Source organism: Stegodyphus dumicola, chromosome 11 (assembly GCF_044657685.1).
Source record: "Stegodyphus dumicola isolate Sdum_Otavi_A_Nest chromosome 11, ASM4465768v1".
Classification (NCBI taxonomy): Eukaryota; Metazoa; Arthropoda; class Arachnida; order Araneae; family Eresidae; genus Stegodyphus; species Stegodyphus dumicola.
In genome coordinates, this window is record NC_140778.1 from 85,681,595 (window position 1) to 85,702,163 (window position 20,569).

Sequence of the window (20,569 nt, forward strand, 5' to 3'; positions counted from 1 at the left end):
GTTTTATTGCTTACCAATACAATACATAAGCATATAATACTACGCCGTTACATTCTCGATCAGTCATTAAAAAGCAATTAGTAATTCATTTTTTAAAAAAAAAATACAGTGCATATATCATTGTAAACAATCTTAAAGTTGCTGTTTCCCCCCCCCCCCCGATGCGGTCGATTTACACTGTTGTCACTTTCATATACTGATCTGTATCTTCAATCATATTTCAGATTTTCGGTATTAAACTACGCCTCGTTGCCATTTTATATTTGCATAGTTCTATTTCCCATGACCTTAATATCTTACCAAATGTCTTTGACGCCATTTTATTGAAAGAGCGTAAAGCATGACAAGGAACAAATCTTCTAATATTGGCTTCGTTTAAATGAACTTTTTATTGGAAGATAAAGAAGGAAATGGTAAATAAGTCATTGCGAAAAGTAGTCTTCTTTTACTGGTCTTCTGAACATTCGCAATTATGTGCTTCTTCGGGCATTACAAAAAGCAAATTGTTCTTAATGGAATGGTAAGCATTATATTTGTTTTAATTTTGAAGTTTCTTTATTTAATTCAATTACGCGTGCTCGTTTCGGTTTACTAACGTGCTAATTAAATGCTGTAAGACGGTTTAAGCAGAGTAAAATATCATTTTTAAATTATAAAATCTGTACAACATATTGCGTTTAATATAACGAGCAGAAAATCAAAGACGTAGTTTTTTTTTTTTTTTTTTTTTTTTATTTATTTTTTATTATTATCTGACTGAGAGGCTTCAGATTTTAACAGTTTCCCAAAAGGGTTTGTTAAGGTTTTTCTAAGCTTCCGCTGAGCTCGAAGTCTACCAAGCTGCTGTTATACTCACTTCTACTAATCCAACTTATTTTATCTTAAAAGCAGCATAGCAGTATACGTTTAAAATTCGCCATGCAGCGCTGAGTGCTGGTATACATTTTTTTATTTTTGAAGTCTTTTCTCAGTTCATCATATTAGTGTTCAATTTTATTAGTAAGATAGCTTGGAAAAAACTTATTTTTGTCTTTTTATTATTAAAATTTTGTATGTTTTTTTAATTTATTAAATATCACGTTCTTGACACTTATGCGACATAGCATTAGATTCAGCATCAAAATCACAAAATATTTTAAAACAGCATATCTTTGGAATTTCCGAGAGACAGTCTCGCGCGCTGGAGGCACAAATGTTTCATTCCTTGCAGTTTTGCCTCGACTCGCTTTGAAATCATGAGTTTAATAGTCAAAAATTCGTTAAAGTTTTACAAAATAGGAAATAGATAACAAAACAAATTTGAAATTCATAATTCGGGATTCCAGGTGCCCATGTTCGTGTGGAGGACTACATTATTCAAAACTGGATGGCTCTACGTACCTCTGTTTTTTCAAAATGCGAAAGACACATACATTTATGCAGATTCCTCATCATTTAATTTTTGCAATACAGGGCGATAATATTTGGTGACAACGATTTGAAAAGTGATACAAACACAAAATATGGTTTTGAGACTAATATTTCATTCGGGATTAATATCCCTGTTGGGCTAAAATTTGTTTGTTATGTGTTCATATTTATAATACAATCCTCCCTCCATATCCGCACCCTAAAATGCTTTCTTTAATTAAATTAACAAATAATTTAATTTATCTTGTAATCTTAATTTATCTTTTTATCTTGTTATCCAGTTTGTAGCTTAGTAAATCAAGCTACAAACTGGATAACAAGATAAAAAGCATCCCGAAAACAGAAAAAAACGCCCACAATACTAATTACATTTACTCTAAATTTAGAGCCACGAGCATGAACACGCATGCGCAATTCGTACTGGTGTTCTATTATTTGCGCAAATGTTCGGTGAAAAGCGAAGTTTTATTATTCTGATATGCCTTCAAGCTATACATGATATCGTACGATGCATTCTTAGGAGTACTGAAATCTTAGAGTATGTTGTGTTACCCGCAAAAAGCATCATTTTAGGGCTGTATTTAAAATAAAAATTACAGGTAAAGCGTAATCCCTTTCCTTTAAAGTAAAATGGTAAAACTGTAACTGCGTCTGGTATGAAATGGAGAAAGGTCCTTACAAATCACGAAATTTAATGTAATTGTTATAAAAGAAAAATAAGGGTCATTTCTCTGCCATTGTCTCCTTTGCCTTCTTTTGTCTCAAAGGTTCTGCATGCTGTAACAGGACTTGGTAAAGACCCAGATGCTATGGAATAGTGTACACCAGTATCGCACGCAAAAATTTTAACACTGACAGTCGGTGTGTAGGACCTTCATCCCCCCCGCCAGAAAATGGGAAAGATAAATAAATAAAAAAAAATCTGAAAGCTTTCAAATTTTATATTACGCTCAAAGGGGCGTTTTTTTTTAAGGTTGTGCATGTTTTTTTTTATTTACTAAATATCATGTTTTTTGCGCTTAAATCATAAAATTCAGTTCAAAAGCAATATCACAAAATAATTTAAAAAGAGCATATCTTTATAACAGGGCCGTTCCTAGGCCATTGGCTGCCTGCGTACTTTCCTAAGATTGCCGTTCCCAATTTTTTTTTTTTTTTTTAAAGTACTCATTGACTTATAAAATCTTTATTTCATATTCACTAAGTACTTAAAGTATGATAAACTGTATAAAATGTACATATATATGACAAGTACTTAATACAAATACAAGTACAAAAGGAATTTAATGAAATTAAAATATTTAGGCGTGGTATTCTGAGATTCCGGCCGGCCGCTTACTTTTATGCGCCGCACCCCCGTTAAGAACGGCTCTGCTTGAGAATTTCTAATGAACAGTCTCGTGCTCTGGAGATTTCCCCCCCCCGTATAGTGTTGCCATTGCTCGCTTGAAATCGTTGAGTCTGTTAAACAAAAATTCGTTAAAGTTTTACGAAATATGAAATAGATAATAAAACAAATTCCATATTTTGGCTTCCAGATGCTCATATTCGAGTGGAGGACCACTTTATTCAAAATTTGATGTCTCTAGGTACTGTCGCTTTTTTCCACTGCGAGAAACATACATACATTTATGCAGATTCTTCATTATTTAATTTATTTAAGTATAAGGCAGGGCTCTAATATTTGGCGGCAACAATTTGAAAAGTGGAACTCCGATTATAGAAAACCTACGCAAAATGCCAAAAAGAAATTAATAGCTCTTCTGGGTAAATTACCCGTTTGAGCTAAAAACCAGGAATAGAAAGAATATTTGTTTGTTATTGTGTGTGTGGGAACTTGTTGCTCACAGAAGTCGCTCACCCAGTGGACAAACTGTTCGTCGACAGCAAAATGAAATGAGACTCTCATACAAATGGATGATATTGGAATTAGTGCAATTTATTAGGATATAATCCCGATCTAGACCCATAAAGCTCGTGCCCAATCCAGTACATATTTCAAAATCTAATGATTTGTTTGTAAAAACAAGAAAAATGGGTGTTCGGAGTCATAAAACCGCCTTGATTGGTGCCCAGAATTTATTGCTATTCTTTACTTGCTTCAGCTGTGAATTTTCTGTCTGAAGAGTTTGCAATTACAATATTTAGTACAACCTTATCGAAGGAGTACATGGTATAATTATTTTTTTTAATAGCTGGTGATTTTTGCTTGGATAAAACCTGACGCAACTCGTTAAATATTTCACGGTAAGAAGTGCAAAGTTTCTCGATACCTTTTATAAAGTGGCCTCTTCTTTCTTCATTATAAAAATCAAACAGTTCCTGTGTTTTTTTAACTGTCCTTTAATTTTTTGAACTTTAAAGATTTTATTTTCTTCACTATCGCTGCTTTCATTGTCTGCTATTGTTACAAGATCATTCAATTCTCCATTTATCATTTCATGATCATAATTCTCGATTAATTCCTTGATTTCTCCTTTTTCTATATCAGAAAATCCTTCGTGCCTGTTGTTTTTGTAGCTTGTACGATTTTTTGTTTTCATTTTCAGTAGACGGAAGACCTTTAAAATTGCTGACAGCTTCTGGCCACAGCTGATGTCTTCAAGAATTCATTCTTGAGGAACTCACTTCTTTCCATGCGAGTTTAATCCTTTTTATGCAGTGTCTTAAGTTGAATTGCTTCCAGAATGCCATTAGTGTACCGGGCTTTCATTGCAGAGATGTAAATGTACCTGATGTAATACGTTTTGAATGTTTTTATGATTCTTTGATCCCTTGATTGACGGGTCTGTACACACAGTTAAACATGACGAGTGAGACACGTCTATTTCAATTCTTTGATCCCTTGAAATAGACGTGTCTCACTCGAAAGTGGCCCTGAGAAAAGTGTGATAAAAATTTTATACTAAAAGGAAACAACGAAACCAAATTTTTACGTGATATACCTTTATGTTTTAAAAACGAAAGTGCATTAGAAGGGTGCTGGAAGTGATCTCCCCCTACCTGTACACACAGTTAAACCTGACGCTGCATGTTCGCGTATGTTGCTGCCAGAGTATTGGATATTACACATTGGATTTCACGACTGACGTTCTGACGCAAATGGTTGATATGCGTGGTTTGTGCTTGTACGCATTACCTTTAAGAAGACCCCATTGAAAAAAACTCGGTCCGAAGCCCTTGAGTGCTTTGCCATAATCAATTAAACCAAAAAATCTGAAGTCAGGTAGTTGCGATCTTGTCCGACCTGAGAACACCCATTTTTTTTAATAGACCGCTGATCTTTACTCGGATAGACATATGCCTGACATGCGTTTATTACTTTTGCGCATGGAAACCTAACAGCATTCACCCAAATCAGACTGCTCTATCTTTCTGTTTAAACCCATGGCAAAATCATGCTCATGGATCTAGGTTTAACAAACCTACTTTGAAGCACGCAATTATTAAGCTTCTAACTGTTAAATCATATAATAATATTAAGTAAAAATACAATGTTGCTAAGGGAGATCAAGTATGGAAATGTGATTCCACCGCGTTCACTCTTGCTATAGACGTGTGGCATGTTGCCCCATCTTGCTGGTAAGCCAAATCTCTTCATCATCCAACTGGTTCACAAATTCACGAAAAAGTGCCTGGTACACTTTAATGGTGACAATAATGCAAAAAAATTAGCCCGGTGATGCGCCGCTGTGGCAATACACAAAACACACCCATCTTCTGTGAATAAAAGGGTTCCTCGATGGCTGGTTGTCACTACTCCATAAAGCTGGTTGTTGTTCCTGCTGGTTGTCACTACTCCATAAATGTGTGTTTCTTTATTTCACGTATCCTGACAGGTCAAACCACGCTTCATCACTCTACCACGTGTAAGCTGGAAGCAACATACATGAAATGATTGTTGAACATAATATAATACATGAAAATGCAACACCGTATTGAACTGTGTATACAGGCGGGAGAAGGTCACTTCAAGCGCCTCTTTTAATGCAGCTTCATTCCTCAAACATAACGGCGTGTTATGTAAAAATTTGGTATCATTTCCTTCTGTTATAAAATCTGTATTACACTTTTCCAGGGGTTTCTTTCGAGTGGGACATCCCGTATTTTTTTAAAAAAAAAAAAAAAAAAAAAAAAAAAAAAGTGGTGTTCAGTAGAAGGAATAAAACTTCTACATTTGGCAACAATGTTGTAAGGGCTTCGTCACCATATCCTGAAGCATTATCGCTAATTAGAGGAATTTTAAAGTTCGTTCCGCAAGTCCGCGTTCGGAAAGGGTTTACTGTGTAATGTACATTTAGTTTAAGTTTGATGTATCTTTACTTCAGGGTCTCTCTTAAAATTCCAAAAGTATTTCATATTTCAAAGTTGCAATCTCTTTAAAATCCTATAGGGAAGAGTATGAAAGAGCACTATCCTCTCTATAAATGCTTCAAACATGGCCGAAATTGAAACAAGGAATGTAATACAAAATCTAATAAAAAAAATTTCTTTAATTAAATCTGAAAGGTTTCAGATTTTAAATTACGTCCCAGCGGGCGTTTTTTAACATTTTGTGTTTTACCTTTATTTATTAAATATCATGTTCTACGTACTTAAACCATAAAATTCAGTTCAACAGCAATATCGCAAAGTAATTTTAAAATGAGAATATCTTTAGAATATGGGATAGATAGTCTCGCGCGTTGGACCTTTTTTTTTTTTTTTTTTTTCCCTGTACAATGTTGCCATTGCTCGCTTTGAAATCGTTTAGTTTGTTGATCAAAAATTCGTTGAAGTGTTACAAAAGAAAAAAATCGATAATAAAACAAATTTCAAATTCAAATTAGGGCTTCCACATGCCCATATTCTATGGATGATTACGTTATTCGAATTTTGATGGTTCTAGGTACCGTCGTTTTATCACAAGCAAGAAACATACATATATTCATGCAGATTCTTCATTATTTAATTTCTTTAAAAATAATACAGGGCTCTAATATTCGGTGGCAACAATTTAAAAAGTGATTCGCCGTTGATAGTTTTCAATGCAAAATGCCAAAACGAAATTAAGAGTCCTTCTGAGCAAATTTCCCCTTTGGACTGATAAAAATTATTTAACTTTCTCTGAAAAACAGACAATAATTAAAACAGACGTTATCTCTCCTAATGCCAGTTGGTGCATCAAACATAAAAAAAATAGATATTAAAAAAAAAAAAAAAATCTGAAATGTTTCAGATTTTAAATTACGTCCCAAAGGGGCGTTTTTTAACATTTTGTGTGTTACCTTTCTTTATTAAATATCATGTTCCTCGCACTTAAACCATAAGATCCAGTGGAACAGCAATATCGCAAAATAGTTTTAAAACGAGCATATCTTTAGAATTTCCGATACAGAGACTCACGCGCTGGAGATAAAAATGTTTTTTCTGCACAACGTTGCCATTGCTCGCTTTGAAATCCTTGAGTTTGTTAATCAAAAATTCGTCAAAGTTTTAAAAAATAGGAAATCGATCATAAAACAAATTTCAAATTTCAAATTTGGTCTTCCACATGCTCATATTCGTTGGAGGATTACGTTATTCAAAATTCGATGACTCTATGTACCGTTATTTTATGACAATGTGAGAAATATACATATATTTACGCAGATTTTCATTATTTAATTTCTTCAAATATAATGCAGGACTCTAACATTTTATGGCATCTGTTTGAAAAGTGAACCGACATTTATCCGTCCGACGCAAAATGCCAAAGCGAAACTAATAGTCCTTCGGAATTCAAATCCCTTTGGACTAATAATAAGGTAAAAATAAAGTACATATAAAGCATTTTTAAATTTCACAAAACGAAAAAACCATCCGTTTAGCTTAAGTGTAACATTTAGTTTGACATTGAAAAAATCTACAGTTTTCGAGGGCAGTCCTACGCAGATCCATCTTCTTCAGCACCAAAAATAAGACTTGACCTCTGTCTAAAGATGTGTTTACCCCCCCCCCCCCAAACTAAGTTTGCTTTATTACCTGCTTTTAAATTTTGCATAGGGGTGCTTCGCTTCTTCAGTTTTATATAAGACATTGTCAAAACGCTGAGGGAGGATAAAAGGCTATTTAGTAGAAAGGGAGGTACCTGGGGTTGTTGGGAATTCGGAAAATCTCTTAAGGCCCCGTTGCCCGTGGCACCGTCTTATCATCTGATATCAATGATGGTTTAAGAAAGATGAAATATTAATCTAATTATAGATCTTATGCAGCAAAAATTATAAACTTACAGGAAGAAAATGATTTAATAACACTCTTAAAAATCTAAAGATATACTAATGCTAGCCATGGTTAAATTTATTATATTAAAGTCCACCAGCGGCCGAGTGGTAATACAGTCGCCGACCACTGGTAGGTTCGAATTCCGGCGAATGGGCTAGTTGCATGGGCGTTTTCGTGGTTTTCCCCACGTGTAACGTGGATAGAGTCAGTTTCCTTTGAAAATCCGTCCACGAAGGCATCCTTCCCTTAGGCAGACAGTCGTCGAGTGCTTTGGCGTAATGAAATAAAGCAAACTATCATCGTCTTAACACCGTCGCAGTTAGCTTAATTCGTAATCCTTGGATCTAATTTTTTATTCCATTGCATAAGAGCGAGTAATTTCAGAAGATTTCATAAAATGTGATAAAGATGTCGGCACCTTTATGCAAGTCGGCGACTATCAGCCGAGATAAAGACTTTCACATGGACGTCCCGGTAGCTTGTTGAAGGCTGCTTTCTTTATGATATAAACTGGATTTCATTCAGGGAGCCCGGCATCTTTGTGCTGTTATGCCAGGCACCATTCTGTCTTAGCTAACAATGTTCATCTTGCAATCATGTGTCGGCACCTTTATGCAAGTTAGTCGCACCAGTTAAAATAATCCCAGCCGTCCTATTTATCAAAATGTGCAATTTTCGAACCTCACATTGAAGAAAATTAATTTACAGTTAGCAGAATGTAAAGCTAAGGAAAGATTATTCTGTGGGCCTTGGTATTCACTGATACATCAAGTGTGAAGACTAAAGATACATTTAGGCATCCGATTGTACTGTTAATATCTGTTTCAGGACACAGCAGATAGCAGATAGTAAATGGGTCTGCTGCTAGGATGGCTACACACTGAAAGGCTATATGCTTATCAATGGTCATCCCTGGTAGTGTTAAATAAATAAATAAATAAATAAAAGACTTCAGTTTTGAATGGCAGTGTCCCCGGGAATGAAACCGAGTGTCTCCTACCCCCTCTTCCCTTACCCTCAAGCAGCTCCCAAGAGAACTTTCGGTTCGCCGCATATTTTGAATGCCCCATGCCGAACATATTTAATTTTTTACAAATATTTTTATTTATATTTACAAATATTGAAACCTTCTTCGGGTTTCGAACTCGGGCCCTTCGTTACGGCAGTCAGACTCAATAACCACTCATTATCCCGGTTGGACGGCAGTCTAAAATTTTCAGATTACAGCTTCCTTCCTTTTCCATAGCTTCTTCATTTTCGACTCATTTGATAGGAATTATAACATATTGATTTCGTATTTAGTTAGCTATTTTTAGTAGAATTGTAATTAAAATTGTTTTATTTCCCGTGCAATGAAGCACGTGACGAATTTTAAGAAAAAGCTACGCCGGAAAAGTAAAAATACAAGACCACGTGCGTTTAACATTTAATAAAATTTTATCTCCGTTATTGAAATTTAATTTGAATAAATGTAATTGATTACAATGTTAACTGTAACCGTAATTCTGCTCTTTTTGCTTTTCAGAAATTGTTAGAACTCTCTCGTGCGGCCGATTTTAAAAGCTGTAAATGCCAGAGAGAGAACATCTCAGCTCAGTTGTTTACTAAGCTGTTGTTGTTTAAGTGAGCTGTTGTTTACTTTCTGCCGTTCGGATTAGCTTTCTCTGCGCTTTGGATTGCGTTCTATTTAACGTTTTAGTGATTTAAAATATAGCTACTGATTTTATTTCGTGATATTGTGATATTGTACGAATATCTTTGAAAAAAAGAAATCCACTGTTTTGTTATATTTCCTGTGATAAGAATAAATTTGATTAACTTTTTGTCGAACTTGTGCATTCAGTCTATTACAAACCCGTAAGCACGCAACAATATTTTTACAAACATTCAAAATTCAACTTAAGAATATATTTCTTACGGTTTCAACTCAATCATAAATATTTCATCAAACAAGTTTAAAAAATCATTCATGAATTAAATTCGAAAGGCTACCGATAATCAAAATCATTGGCATGATGCCTAGTATTTTGTTCAGTTAGTACAGAAATAATGATGGACAAAATTGTTTGTAGAAAGAATGCAGCTGTATTTATGAATTCTGAGAGCAGATAACCGTTTTTGTGTTCCATTCAAAATGTCTCGTTCTCAATACAGCTGGGGAAAAGGAAGAGGAATTACAACTAAATGTAAACCAGGAGTCACAAAAGATTGCGCTCAACATTTTTCGACTATCACCGAAAAATGGCGGAACGCATTATTCCGTTATTTATTATCGTGTTTCTGTTGAATTCTTCGGTAACTGTCGTGATCGTAACCCATCCGTAAAGATAAAAGAAGAATAGATAATAATAAAAAATTTAAAAAAAAAAAAACTGTACCTGTCATTTGATTTTGTGATCGGGAATTAAATTGATCTGGAAAAAAGAAGCGAAGGTATATAAAAGATAAGCATCCAAGCCTTTTGTTATCTAATTTTCGCTGCTCTTTCTGTTTAAGTTTGTTTGTTTATTGACAGTTATCTTCCGTCACGGTTGCCACCAAATATATCAGCTGCGTCTCTATTGTTTTATAATGCTGCTTACTGAATGTGAACCAGAAAAACAAGTTATATATGACTACACGATAATAAAAATAGTATCGAATTAAGCGAAAGCTGTGTTAAATAATTGGAACCGTAGTTTAGTATATCATTTAAGGGAATTTTTTAGACATTAAAAAAGACTAGCCGGTTGCAGCCAAAGCAAAATTTATATGTACACCTGAAAAGAAAATGCAGAACACTTTTTTCGATACGAATGAAATCAGTTCATTCTTTCCAAGAAATAATCAATTCGTAAATATGTTTTTTGTTTCCAAACCAAGAAACAAAAACTTTTGACATTTTAGGTTAATATGGTATGATATCATGATTTAAATTTAATGTGATATAACAACTTTTTCTAAATATCAATTAAAGAATTAACATGACAGTAACATATCGTGTCAATTATCCTAACCTTTAACAAAAAATAGCAGCTATTTATTTAAAATGCTGACATGAACAAGAAATTGTTGACGTGCAATGACGTCGTATGCAATCGCCTACTTTCTTCAAAAGTCAGAATAGGATTTTATATTATAATAATATGTTTAATGTTTGGCAATGGTATTTTTATTTCATATTTTGTGAAACTTACAAATTTTTTATAAACAAACTCTAAGATTTGAAAGCAAGCAGTGGCAACACTTTTCGAAATAAAGCAGATTTTTATCTTTTTCGTCGACTGATGGCGACCACCTGACTTTCACTTTCGTCTTTTTGTTTTACTGATGTTCTTTACGTGATACAGAGTAAAAGGAGGCGCTGCTTTCTTAAACTCAAATTCACTATATGTTCTTAGAAGTAGATTTTTATCTCCAGCTCGCAAGACTGTTGCCACTCAGAAAAATGAGCGCGAAAATTAGCATTTTCAGAGTCTTCAATTAATATCTCGGCTGATTAGTCTGATGAAGATAAGAATGGCTGAAATAGCTTTCTACGAATTTTTGGCATCCTCTCGAAACTCAACTCCCCGCCATTCGAAAGCAGACAGACAGACGGGCACAGATTTTAATATTTGTAGTATAGATAACCGAACTACAGATAACGCAGAATAATATATTTAATTACATTAATAATTAAAGATTAATAATAATTTCGGTTGAATGGCACATTTCTTTTATATTTCACACACAGAGAGAAACAAATGAATAAAATATAAAATTATTAATAAAAAAAAAAGAAGACAAGAAAATTTTTTTTAAATCTGAAAGCATTCAGATTTTATGTTACGCCCAAAGTCGCGTTCTTTTTCTCTTTCATTTACACACATATGCACGTTCCGACAGCATTTTAGGGTAGCCCCCTTTGGGCTAAAAATATTTAAAAACAGCATGTCTTTAGAATTTCCGACAGACACTCTCGCGCGTTGGAGATAAAATTGTTTTATTCCTACTGGTCTGGTCTGCGACTAGTCGCTTTGAAATCGTTGATTTTTTTTAATAAAAAATTCGTTAAAGTTATACAAAATATGAAGTAGATAATAAAACAATTTCGGCCTTTCAGGTGTCTATATTCAGGTGGAGGTCTACGGTATTCAAAATTTGATGGCTCTAGGTATCGCTGGTTTTTCACGAAGCGAAAAACATACATACATTCATACAGATTCTGAATTATGTAATTTCTTTAAATAGAATACAGAGCAATAATTTTGGTGGCAACAATTTGAAAAGTTATTCAACGCTTTTAGTGATTTTACCCAAAACGCCGTTCTGAGACTAATAGCCCTCCTGGGCCAACTCTCTTTGGGCTAATAAAAATTCTGATTACAAATCCATATCTTAAAAAATAAATTATTTTTTAAAATTAAAATATATAAAAAAATTTAAAACATAAAATGCCATGCAATCATTTTTTTTCTTTCTTTTAAATATAAATAATATAAACTATTGCAGGTTATATAACAAATTAATTATTATTGTTTGACATTAAAATATATTCAAAAGGAATTTTTCAAAACAAAAATTCCAATTTTAAAAGCTGTCTTCGTTTCTGTACTGCTTTACCTAAATATACAAGCAGGCTTACAATGTATATGTTGCCACGAAACTTCATCACACTGTTATATTATTTTTAATGAAGAAATTACTGAGCGTGGGAAGTAAAATCCAACATCTAGAATGTCATTTAGAAATTACGAATTATTTTAAGATTATTTAAGAAGCGTTCAGAAGGATATATTTACGGTAGATAACAAATAATAATGTATTACTTTTCCATGAAATTAATTATTTTTAAAATGAGGCTTACTCAAGATTCCCATCCTTCTTTTTTTTTTTTTTTTTTTTTTTTTTTTTTTTTTTTTTTTTCAGTTAAGTATTTTATTGTGAAATTACGTTTAACCTTGATTGCAAATTTTTAATTCAGGTTTCAGTCTGGAGCAAATAAAAAAATATCATTAATTATTTTTATTTTTTATAGCCTCCCATGGAATTTTGGACGTTCACTCAGTGAACGAAAACCAGCAAAGAAGGATTCATTCTTTTTGTGAAGGATCTTTACCGATGCGTGGGCGTGGAAATCAATCAACTCTGAGGAATTTGAAATCCAAATCCGAGATATATTTCGACTCATTCGCAAAAGATGATAAAAAACACTCCTCAACAAAATTTAAACTAGACACCGAATCATGGCGGCTATTAGGCTACAACCTTCCCAGAGAAACAGGAAACGAAAATGATACCAAACTGCAGTACACCAGCACAACTCTCAAACAAAAAAGAAGGCAGTTGAGAGAATCATTGCTGATGTCTGAGAAAATGTTTAGTTTATTTGACGCTGCCAAAGAAGCGTCAGAAATTAAAGAGTATGTGAATCCTGATTTAGAAAAAACGAAACGAAGCGGTTTGGGGACTTCAAAGGAGAAAAAACGAGGTGTCCTAGCAACTTCAGAATCTAAAACTTTTGATTTCGACTCTCAGTCGGTTGCAGTGAAGGGTAGAACAAAATCGAAGCGTAAGTCATGCACGAGTAGCATGAGACGAAGACAATCATGGCGTAGAAAAACAGATTATATTAATTCTTCACTCGGGGGCTATTTCTTGCAGCGGAATGATCCCCATTCTCGCCTATCTGTGCGAGGAACTCGAATTTTTGGAAGAAAAAAGAATTATAGAGCATATCCCAGCCTAGGGGAAGATGTGCGTGAACCCGAAAGAACGTTATCTTTTAGAAGTTCGTCTTTACCATCGAATTTGTCGTTCACAGAATGCATGGATTATGAATTCTGGCATTCGCGTTTCGTTCAGAACAGAGTGAAGAGGTTGGAGGAAGACTTAGCGGCTAAATGCGAAGAATACACACCATGGAATTATGATTTCGATGTGCAAAGCTTATGTAGTTTGGAACTAGACAGAATAATACCAGACGGCGATGACTACAGGATAGCTTACTTAAGTAGCGTATGTACATCACAGGAATCCAGCCTAGACTATATGGAGGATAATATTAGCAACTTTGGAATGGGTACATTGGACATCAAGCGCAAAAAAAAACGCCCCCTTGTGAAAAGTGATGATAATTTGAGTACCTACGGCATGACTACGCTTGACATCAAGCTCAGTAAGAAACAAACCTTAGATGGCAGTGAGGATTGGGATTTATCTTTCAGTTCTTTTGAGGATAAAAGTGCTTCATCCGATGAAGACGAGTTTGAGTTCTTTACTAAATATACAACGAATTCGAATAACGACTCTCAGACGAAATGTTATGCAACGACATTTTCTCCGAACGATCATTCCACTGAAAATCCCCAAACGAATTATAAAACAGACGTTAATGAATCAAGAGAGAATGCAGGATGGTTTTCGTATTCTTTGGGAACAGTTTCCCCTAATAACAGTTCTGTAGACTTTGAAAAAAATTACGCTTCTAGCTGCGATTTTCAGTATCAAGGTTTTGAGACAGGGAAAGAATATTCTGCAGATTTCGACTTCTTGAATCCCTTCGTTCAGCATGGGGTGCAAAGTTATGGCAAAGATGGAGAAATCGAATGTGCAAAATCTATATTGTTTCCAAAACCGCCAAATAAATGTTTTACAAAATGCAAAAAGTATGATATTGTTAAGGCAACAACCGGGAATTATTTTGAAGAAATTTTTAATATTGGTTCATGTGAACCCACGACATTTAACAGCAATATAGATTATCTAACTGCAAATAGTCTGTACTTATCCAAGGATGTAGAAACTACAAGTGCACAAACACGGCCAATAGAATTCAAAATTTCATTCTACGAGCCGCTCAGTACGCCATTTTCTGTAATTTATGCTATTAATTCTGGGATAAATCAGCGAGATCTTCCAGTGTGCCATTTTGCAAACAAATCATCCGTCTCATTGTTGCAAAGTAGCCTCAAAGTTGAAACCAAAATCTCAGAAAACAATATGGGATATTTAATTGAGGATGAGCTGAAACAAGCGGGCGATTTCCTGCGAGAAATGATAATTCGCTTTTTTAACCAAAAGACTATTCCCAGATATGTTTTTGGAAGAATTCCGAGAAGAAACGCATGTGAAACAAACTGTTACAAAATTACAGGTTTGTTTGTTTCGAATCACTGTCACTTAAGATTCAAGCACGAAGAAGACCTCAATCTACGTTTCGAAACCGATTATAGTAAACGAATAATGTCAATCCAACACTTCTTACCGAGATTATTTGACATCAACAGAATAGTTATCTGGAATATTTTGAACTCAAAATGCTGTTCACTTCCGTTCCAAAATACCGAAACTAAGAAATATTGTAAATTTTTGCAAAGAATTCGAAACCAGACTTTTCATTTTATTACCGGTATACCTCAGTCTCCCATTCTAAATTTATATGATGGTCCAATAGAATGTATTTATAATTTTCAAGAACTTTTACCTCATGATTGTCACGCTAGAAGTAACAGTACAATGATCGCTGCTTTATATTCAAATTCATATTCAGGGTTTTCCGATATTCATTTTGGAGTATTTCTCAACCCAAAAATTTCTTCTCTAATAACCATGTCAGCTTCTGATAATTTCAGCATGAATCTTCATGGAAGAATGAATATAAATCTATTAGGTTTTAGCATTTCAAATCTGAAATGTATTATTTTAAATAACTTGCAAATTTTGAATCAAATTGACAAACCCATTAGCATTTCTGAAAAAGAGGAATTTGATCATTTTCCATGCATTATCGCTACTCCGAAAGAATTTCAAAATGGAGCTTCTGAAATTTATTTAGAAAGTTTACTAAGTGCCGAGCGTACTGCTGTATTTTCATCTAAAATTCGAACTCAGTGCAACCATTCCAGCTTGAACATCAACTCTTTTAGAATTTATAAGGAAAACTTTGGCAAAAAGAAAATAGAAGGTAGCAGTTTTAAAACCAGGAACAGGAAGAAAAAACTGGTTTCGCTAGAGAAACCAAACTTAACTGATTTCAACAACGCAAATAAAATACTTGTGTTAGAGAAAAACAAAATACGAAACCTGCCTCTTGTACATACGAGAAATATTAAAATTCCCTCGTATACCTCGTATAAAATAACAAGATCGAATACGTTGAATATATGTTCCAAGAATTTTAATCATTTCGACAGTATCGATAGCAATAATCTCCAGCCATCAGATATCCATAGGAAAAGACATATATACGAATTTAAAAATTTTCACTATGAAAATCAAGAGCCTGTAAAATTTTTCCATAAACTTCCTTCTTTCCAGCCTAATTTAAAAATAGATTTTATGCTATCAATGTATAGTACTTATTTGAACTTTAGCATCCATTCTAGCTGCTTATCGATAAAAATAATAAGTAACAATTTTTCTCGAGATGCCAAAAAACAATCAAGACGACTAGACACTGAACTGGAAAACCAAAACCGCGAGATAAGAAGTAACCTTCGTAGCGAAACCGAAATTGTCGTTCGAGTACAAGAAGCGGGCGAAACTCCGGAAAGTAGAATAGCCGCTGCACGTCAAAGTGGCGCTACGTCACAAACTGGTAGCGCCGCATTCGTAGAATGTCTCTTCCCACCCCAGTTCACGAGCATTTGCGAATCGAGAGAGGCACTCCTTTCTGCTGGCTCTTCTGAGCTAAGCCTAAGTGTGCCAGCTGTTCGGCGGGTGGCTAAGTACGAAAGTAGTCTTGTTCGCCTGCCAGACGATCAGTGGGTTTCTGTCGATGCGCCATGCCAAACAACGACAGATGGTGCGGATCAGCTACTTCAAACGGCTGAGAAGAAGCAAGATTATTGCTGTGAACATCAAAGAATATGTGCCTCTTTCGATGAAACCAACGGATCGTGGTGTCACACTCACGGTTACGGATATGCATTAATCTCGGATTACCCAGCAAAACAAAAGCTTGCGCACCTGGATTATGATAATGAGGATTACGTGTATTTTGGACATTTGCCAATAGCGGTACAAGAGCAGCTGACTCCCGCCTTCTCCACGGCGAACAGTTGCGATAATTACGTTAAATCGTGTGATAGAAAAAGTTCTGGATCGGATTTACAAGGAATCATGGCGGCATGTGATGATGATCCGCGATTAATAAATAAGGTTATTAGGACTCCTGGCCGCAATATATCCAAACTAAAACGGTTTTTCGACTCACGTGAATGTGTTGCCACTGATTCCAATGACATTTGCAATCGTTCAGCTACAAACAGTAAAGCAATTTCATCACATTGCCAGTCCAGAGTGGTATCTGTCTTTGATAAACATAGTATGGTTCCGAATTCGGATTCGCAGCTGTCATCTGAGAAACCCGAAACAAAAGGGGTTTCTGTTCCCTGTAGTTCATCTTCATTGAAAACGAATAGTTTTTCCGAAAATGCGTGTTCAGAAACCTTAAAAGAAAAACAAATTTCCGTTACAACAACGTGTGTTGATGAAATACAAACTCAAAGAGAAGAAGCTGATTCCAATGAAAACAGTTTACAGAACGAAAATGATGTATTTTCGGATATTCCATACTGTAGGAAAGTGACCAGTAGTGATTTATGGAAAAATGTTGATCTTGGTGTTGAAAGTGAAAACAGGGGATTGTGGAATTTTACTCAAAATTATGCATATTGTGACTCTAATATTAATTCAGAGTTTTTATGTAATCTGGATAATTCAAGGCAAGTGTCAAATTCATTTGTTGCCTCAACTGCAGAACTACATAACTTAATAGCCGTTTCTCGCTCAGAACTATCTAAAAAGAAAGAACCATCTGTTCCTGATAGGTCAACACTAGAAAGTTATTTTACATCATTTGAAAATAGTAATTCAATTTCATCAGTGCCATCAAATGATGAATCTAAACTTTCTCTTAGTTCACAGAATCATAACAGTGATATCTTCCATTCCTCATTTGACTGTGATGGAGATGAAATGACATTTGATGATGAAGAGGCAGCTTTGAGTGATACTTCTTCTGAAGAGGACCTGAGGTGTCACCCAGCTGCTACAAATACTCACTACTTACCAGCATATGCTCTTCATACAATAATTGAAGAAAGTTGTGAGGAGAGTGAGAGAGATTCAAGGACAGCAACACCTACAAACGATGCATTGACATCAAAACTAGAGCGATATTTCAGTTGGGATATAATTAATGATACAGATTCTGATTTTCGCAAAAAGGATGATGATGCTAGCACATTATACAGTGATTCTTTATCAGAAGGCTCAGGTTCTCTCAATGACGATGCTTCAAAGGAAATAGATCCTTCTCAGCTTGCCTCTTCTCGTCTAGAAAAATATTTCACATCTGGTTTGGTAGGCAATGAAAATTATTTTTATCCTGATGATGCTGAGTTTTTGGATGATGCACCAGTAAGTGATTTTGAGGAAGATAGCATACATCAGAAAATTAGTCGGTCAGCATTGCTGAGTTCTTTAGAAACAAAACCATTTTCTGAACAGCCAGTCAATGAAGGTTTTGAGGTAAGTGATTCTGTCAAAAGTGATGTATCTGTTGCCAAAGATAATGAAATTAAAGATGAAATTTCTTCTGACTTGCAAAAACAGAAAGAAATAACTGTTGTTGAAACAGAATCCAACCACAGTGATTTGAAACAGTTGTCTGTAGAGCCAATATCAGACAGTTCAGAAACTTGTAATACTAAATCAGAGTGTAGTGCTAATATAGATGCTTTAGAAACATTAAAAGAAACTACAGAAAGTGCACAACAAAACAGGTTTAATGATTTAACTAAGGAAAAACTGGAAAGTGGTATCAGGGATACTATAATAAATAGTACTTCCAGTGAAATTGAAAATCCAATCAAAATCATATCATCAGATAATGAGAATAGCAATCCCACTGATGTCTCACAGGAAAATGATGAAATTTTACCTCATGTTTCTAATAGTATGGAAAATATGTCTGTACAAAAACCAGGTGTAAATAAAGAACAGCTTGCCATAGATGCTCAGGCTATAATTAGAAAACTTTTGGCATACTTTGCTGACAGTGCCTCAGAATCATTTAAAAACAGTATGGAATTAGATTATCTATCAGCTTGGCAAATATTAGAAAGTGAAATTGAAAGATTAATGCAATCAATTTCACCAACTGAATCTTTAGAAAACAACAGTTGCAATAGCAGTACAATAGACAGCAATAATAGTGATTATGGCAGTGATACTATCGAATCAATGGACTGCATGACGGATGATGATGATAACCTGGACAGCAGAAATCGATCAAATAGTAAATGTCCTCTTGTGGATATATTAAATTCTGCTTATCGATTCCAGCCTGATTGTGAGTTAGGTAATTTTAATATATCTGATGAAACTTTGAGCATATGGAAACGTTTAATTCAGTCATTACAAAAGGATAGCCTGGACAAAAACAGCTGTGATGCAAATGCAGAAGCGCGTTTGTACATTAGAGATCATATTGTTACATTGATGCACACAGTGACAGTTACAGAAAATAATTTTCCTGGCAAAGAAAAAAATGTGGATCGCTTTAATATTAACCAGGATCAAGTTTTCACATCATCGCTAATGGAAGAAGCTGACACTTGTGACATTAATGAAGCTTTTAATGTAAATATTACTAATTCAAAGGTTTTAACTCATCTTTCTGAAAACATGCTAAGTGAAATGGCACCTGTGGTAAAAACGGAATCATCTGATGAAGGTGTGTCGTTTGACAGCAATGAAAATCTTCATGCGCCGTCAGAAATCTCTAAATGTGCATCAGAGAAACAGATATGTCCTGAAGTTACATCATCCAGTGATAGTGAATATGATGTTTGTGAAAACATCAAATCTCATAGTCATTTATCTGCCAAAATGCAAGATTCAGAGAAATCAGATAAAAGCTCTATGCCTATAACATTTGAAATGTGCAAACCTTCACATATTGTGGATGATACTGATGGCTTAGTTCTTTATAGAGATGATAATAGTCAATTCGATGAAAGAACTGACCAAAAAAGTGGTAATGATCGTAAGTTTTCTGTGTTTGTTGATATAGAACTTGGAGATGATACTGTTTCCGTCACTGAAAGAAAATCACCAGTGGATAAATCCTCTGAAAATGAGGCTAAGGAGCCTGAAACAAAAGGTAAACGATCATCGCTGCATGTATGGTTATCAAATGAAACTCCGAAATCTGTTTCAGATTCAGCCATGGAAGAAACCAATCTTCCAGATGATGTTACAGTTTCAAATAGTATTCCTGAGTCATCTCATGAAAGTTGTAGTACCTCCTCTGTTACTGTAACAGAAACAAATGAAAGGACTAGTCATGACATGGATTTTTATCCTTATAAATCATCAGACGATATTATCCTGAATACCTGCACTCGTTCGGAAGAATTGGTAGATGTACCAAATTTTAAGTCCTTAAAAAGATCTGTGAGAAAGACACCCATTACAAATACTCTGTCTAAAAGTACAAATAATATTCTGCAAACGTTTACCTCCCCAGAAACAAAATTTAGCACGCTTCAGATTAAGCCTCAGAAATCAAAAGTTTCTATGAATCCCAGTAATTCTTCATCAAGACAGTTTACGTCTCTGTTTTCCCCATCAGCTGTTTTTAAAAGAATCACGGGAACAAAGAGTAAGTACATGATCTTTTCATGTTTGTTCTATATTTCTAGATAATATTGTTCTATATTTCTAGATAAGTATATGTATGTACATATGTATGTACGCCTTGTACAAAAAAAATCGGTTAGTTCTATATCTCCTGTTCTATTGAACCAATTGTCTAAATTTCATTTTCCATGTTTCGAAAGCATGACTTAGGATATATGTTAGATTTATATATAGCATTATTCTAACATAGGTATTTCGACACAAAATCATACTTTTCCTGAAGTAACATAACAATTTTTTTCAA

General features: G+C 34.6%; 1 protein-coding gene across 1 annotated transcript in view; it reads left to right on the top strand.

Annotated features, from left to right (window-relative positions):
- Positions 1–20,569, top strand: part of LOC118187697 (uncharacterized) — a 532,717-nt gene that overhangs the window by 463,355 nt on the left and 48,793 nt on the right. Inside the window, exon 4 of the mRNA XM_085826955.1 lies at positions 12,653–20,287. Within this exon, the coding sequence (XP_085683081.1) occupies positions 12,653–20,287 (7,635 nt within the window). The remainder of the gene's footprint in view (positions 1–12,652; positions 20,288–20,569) is intronic.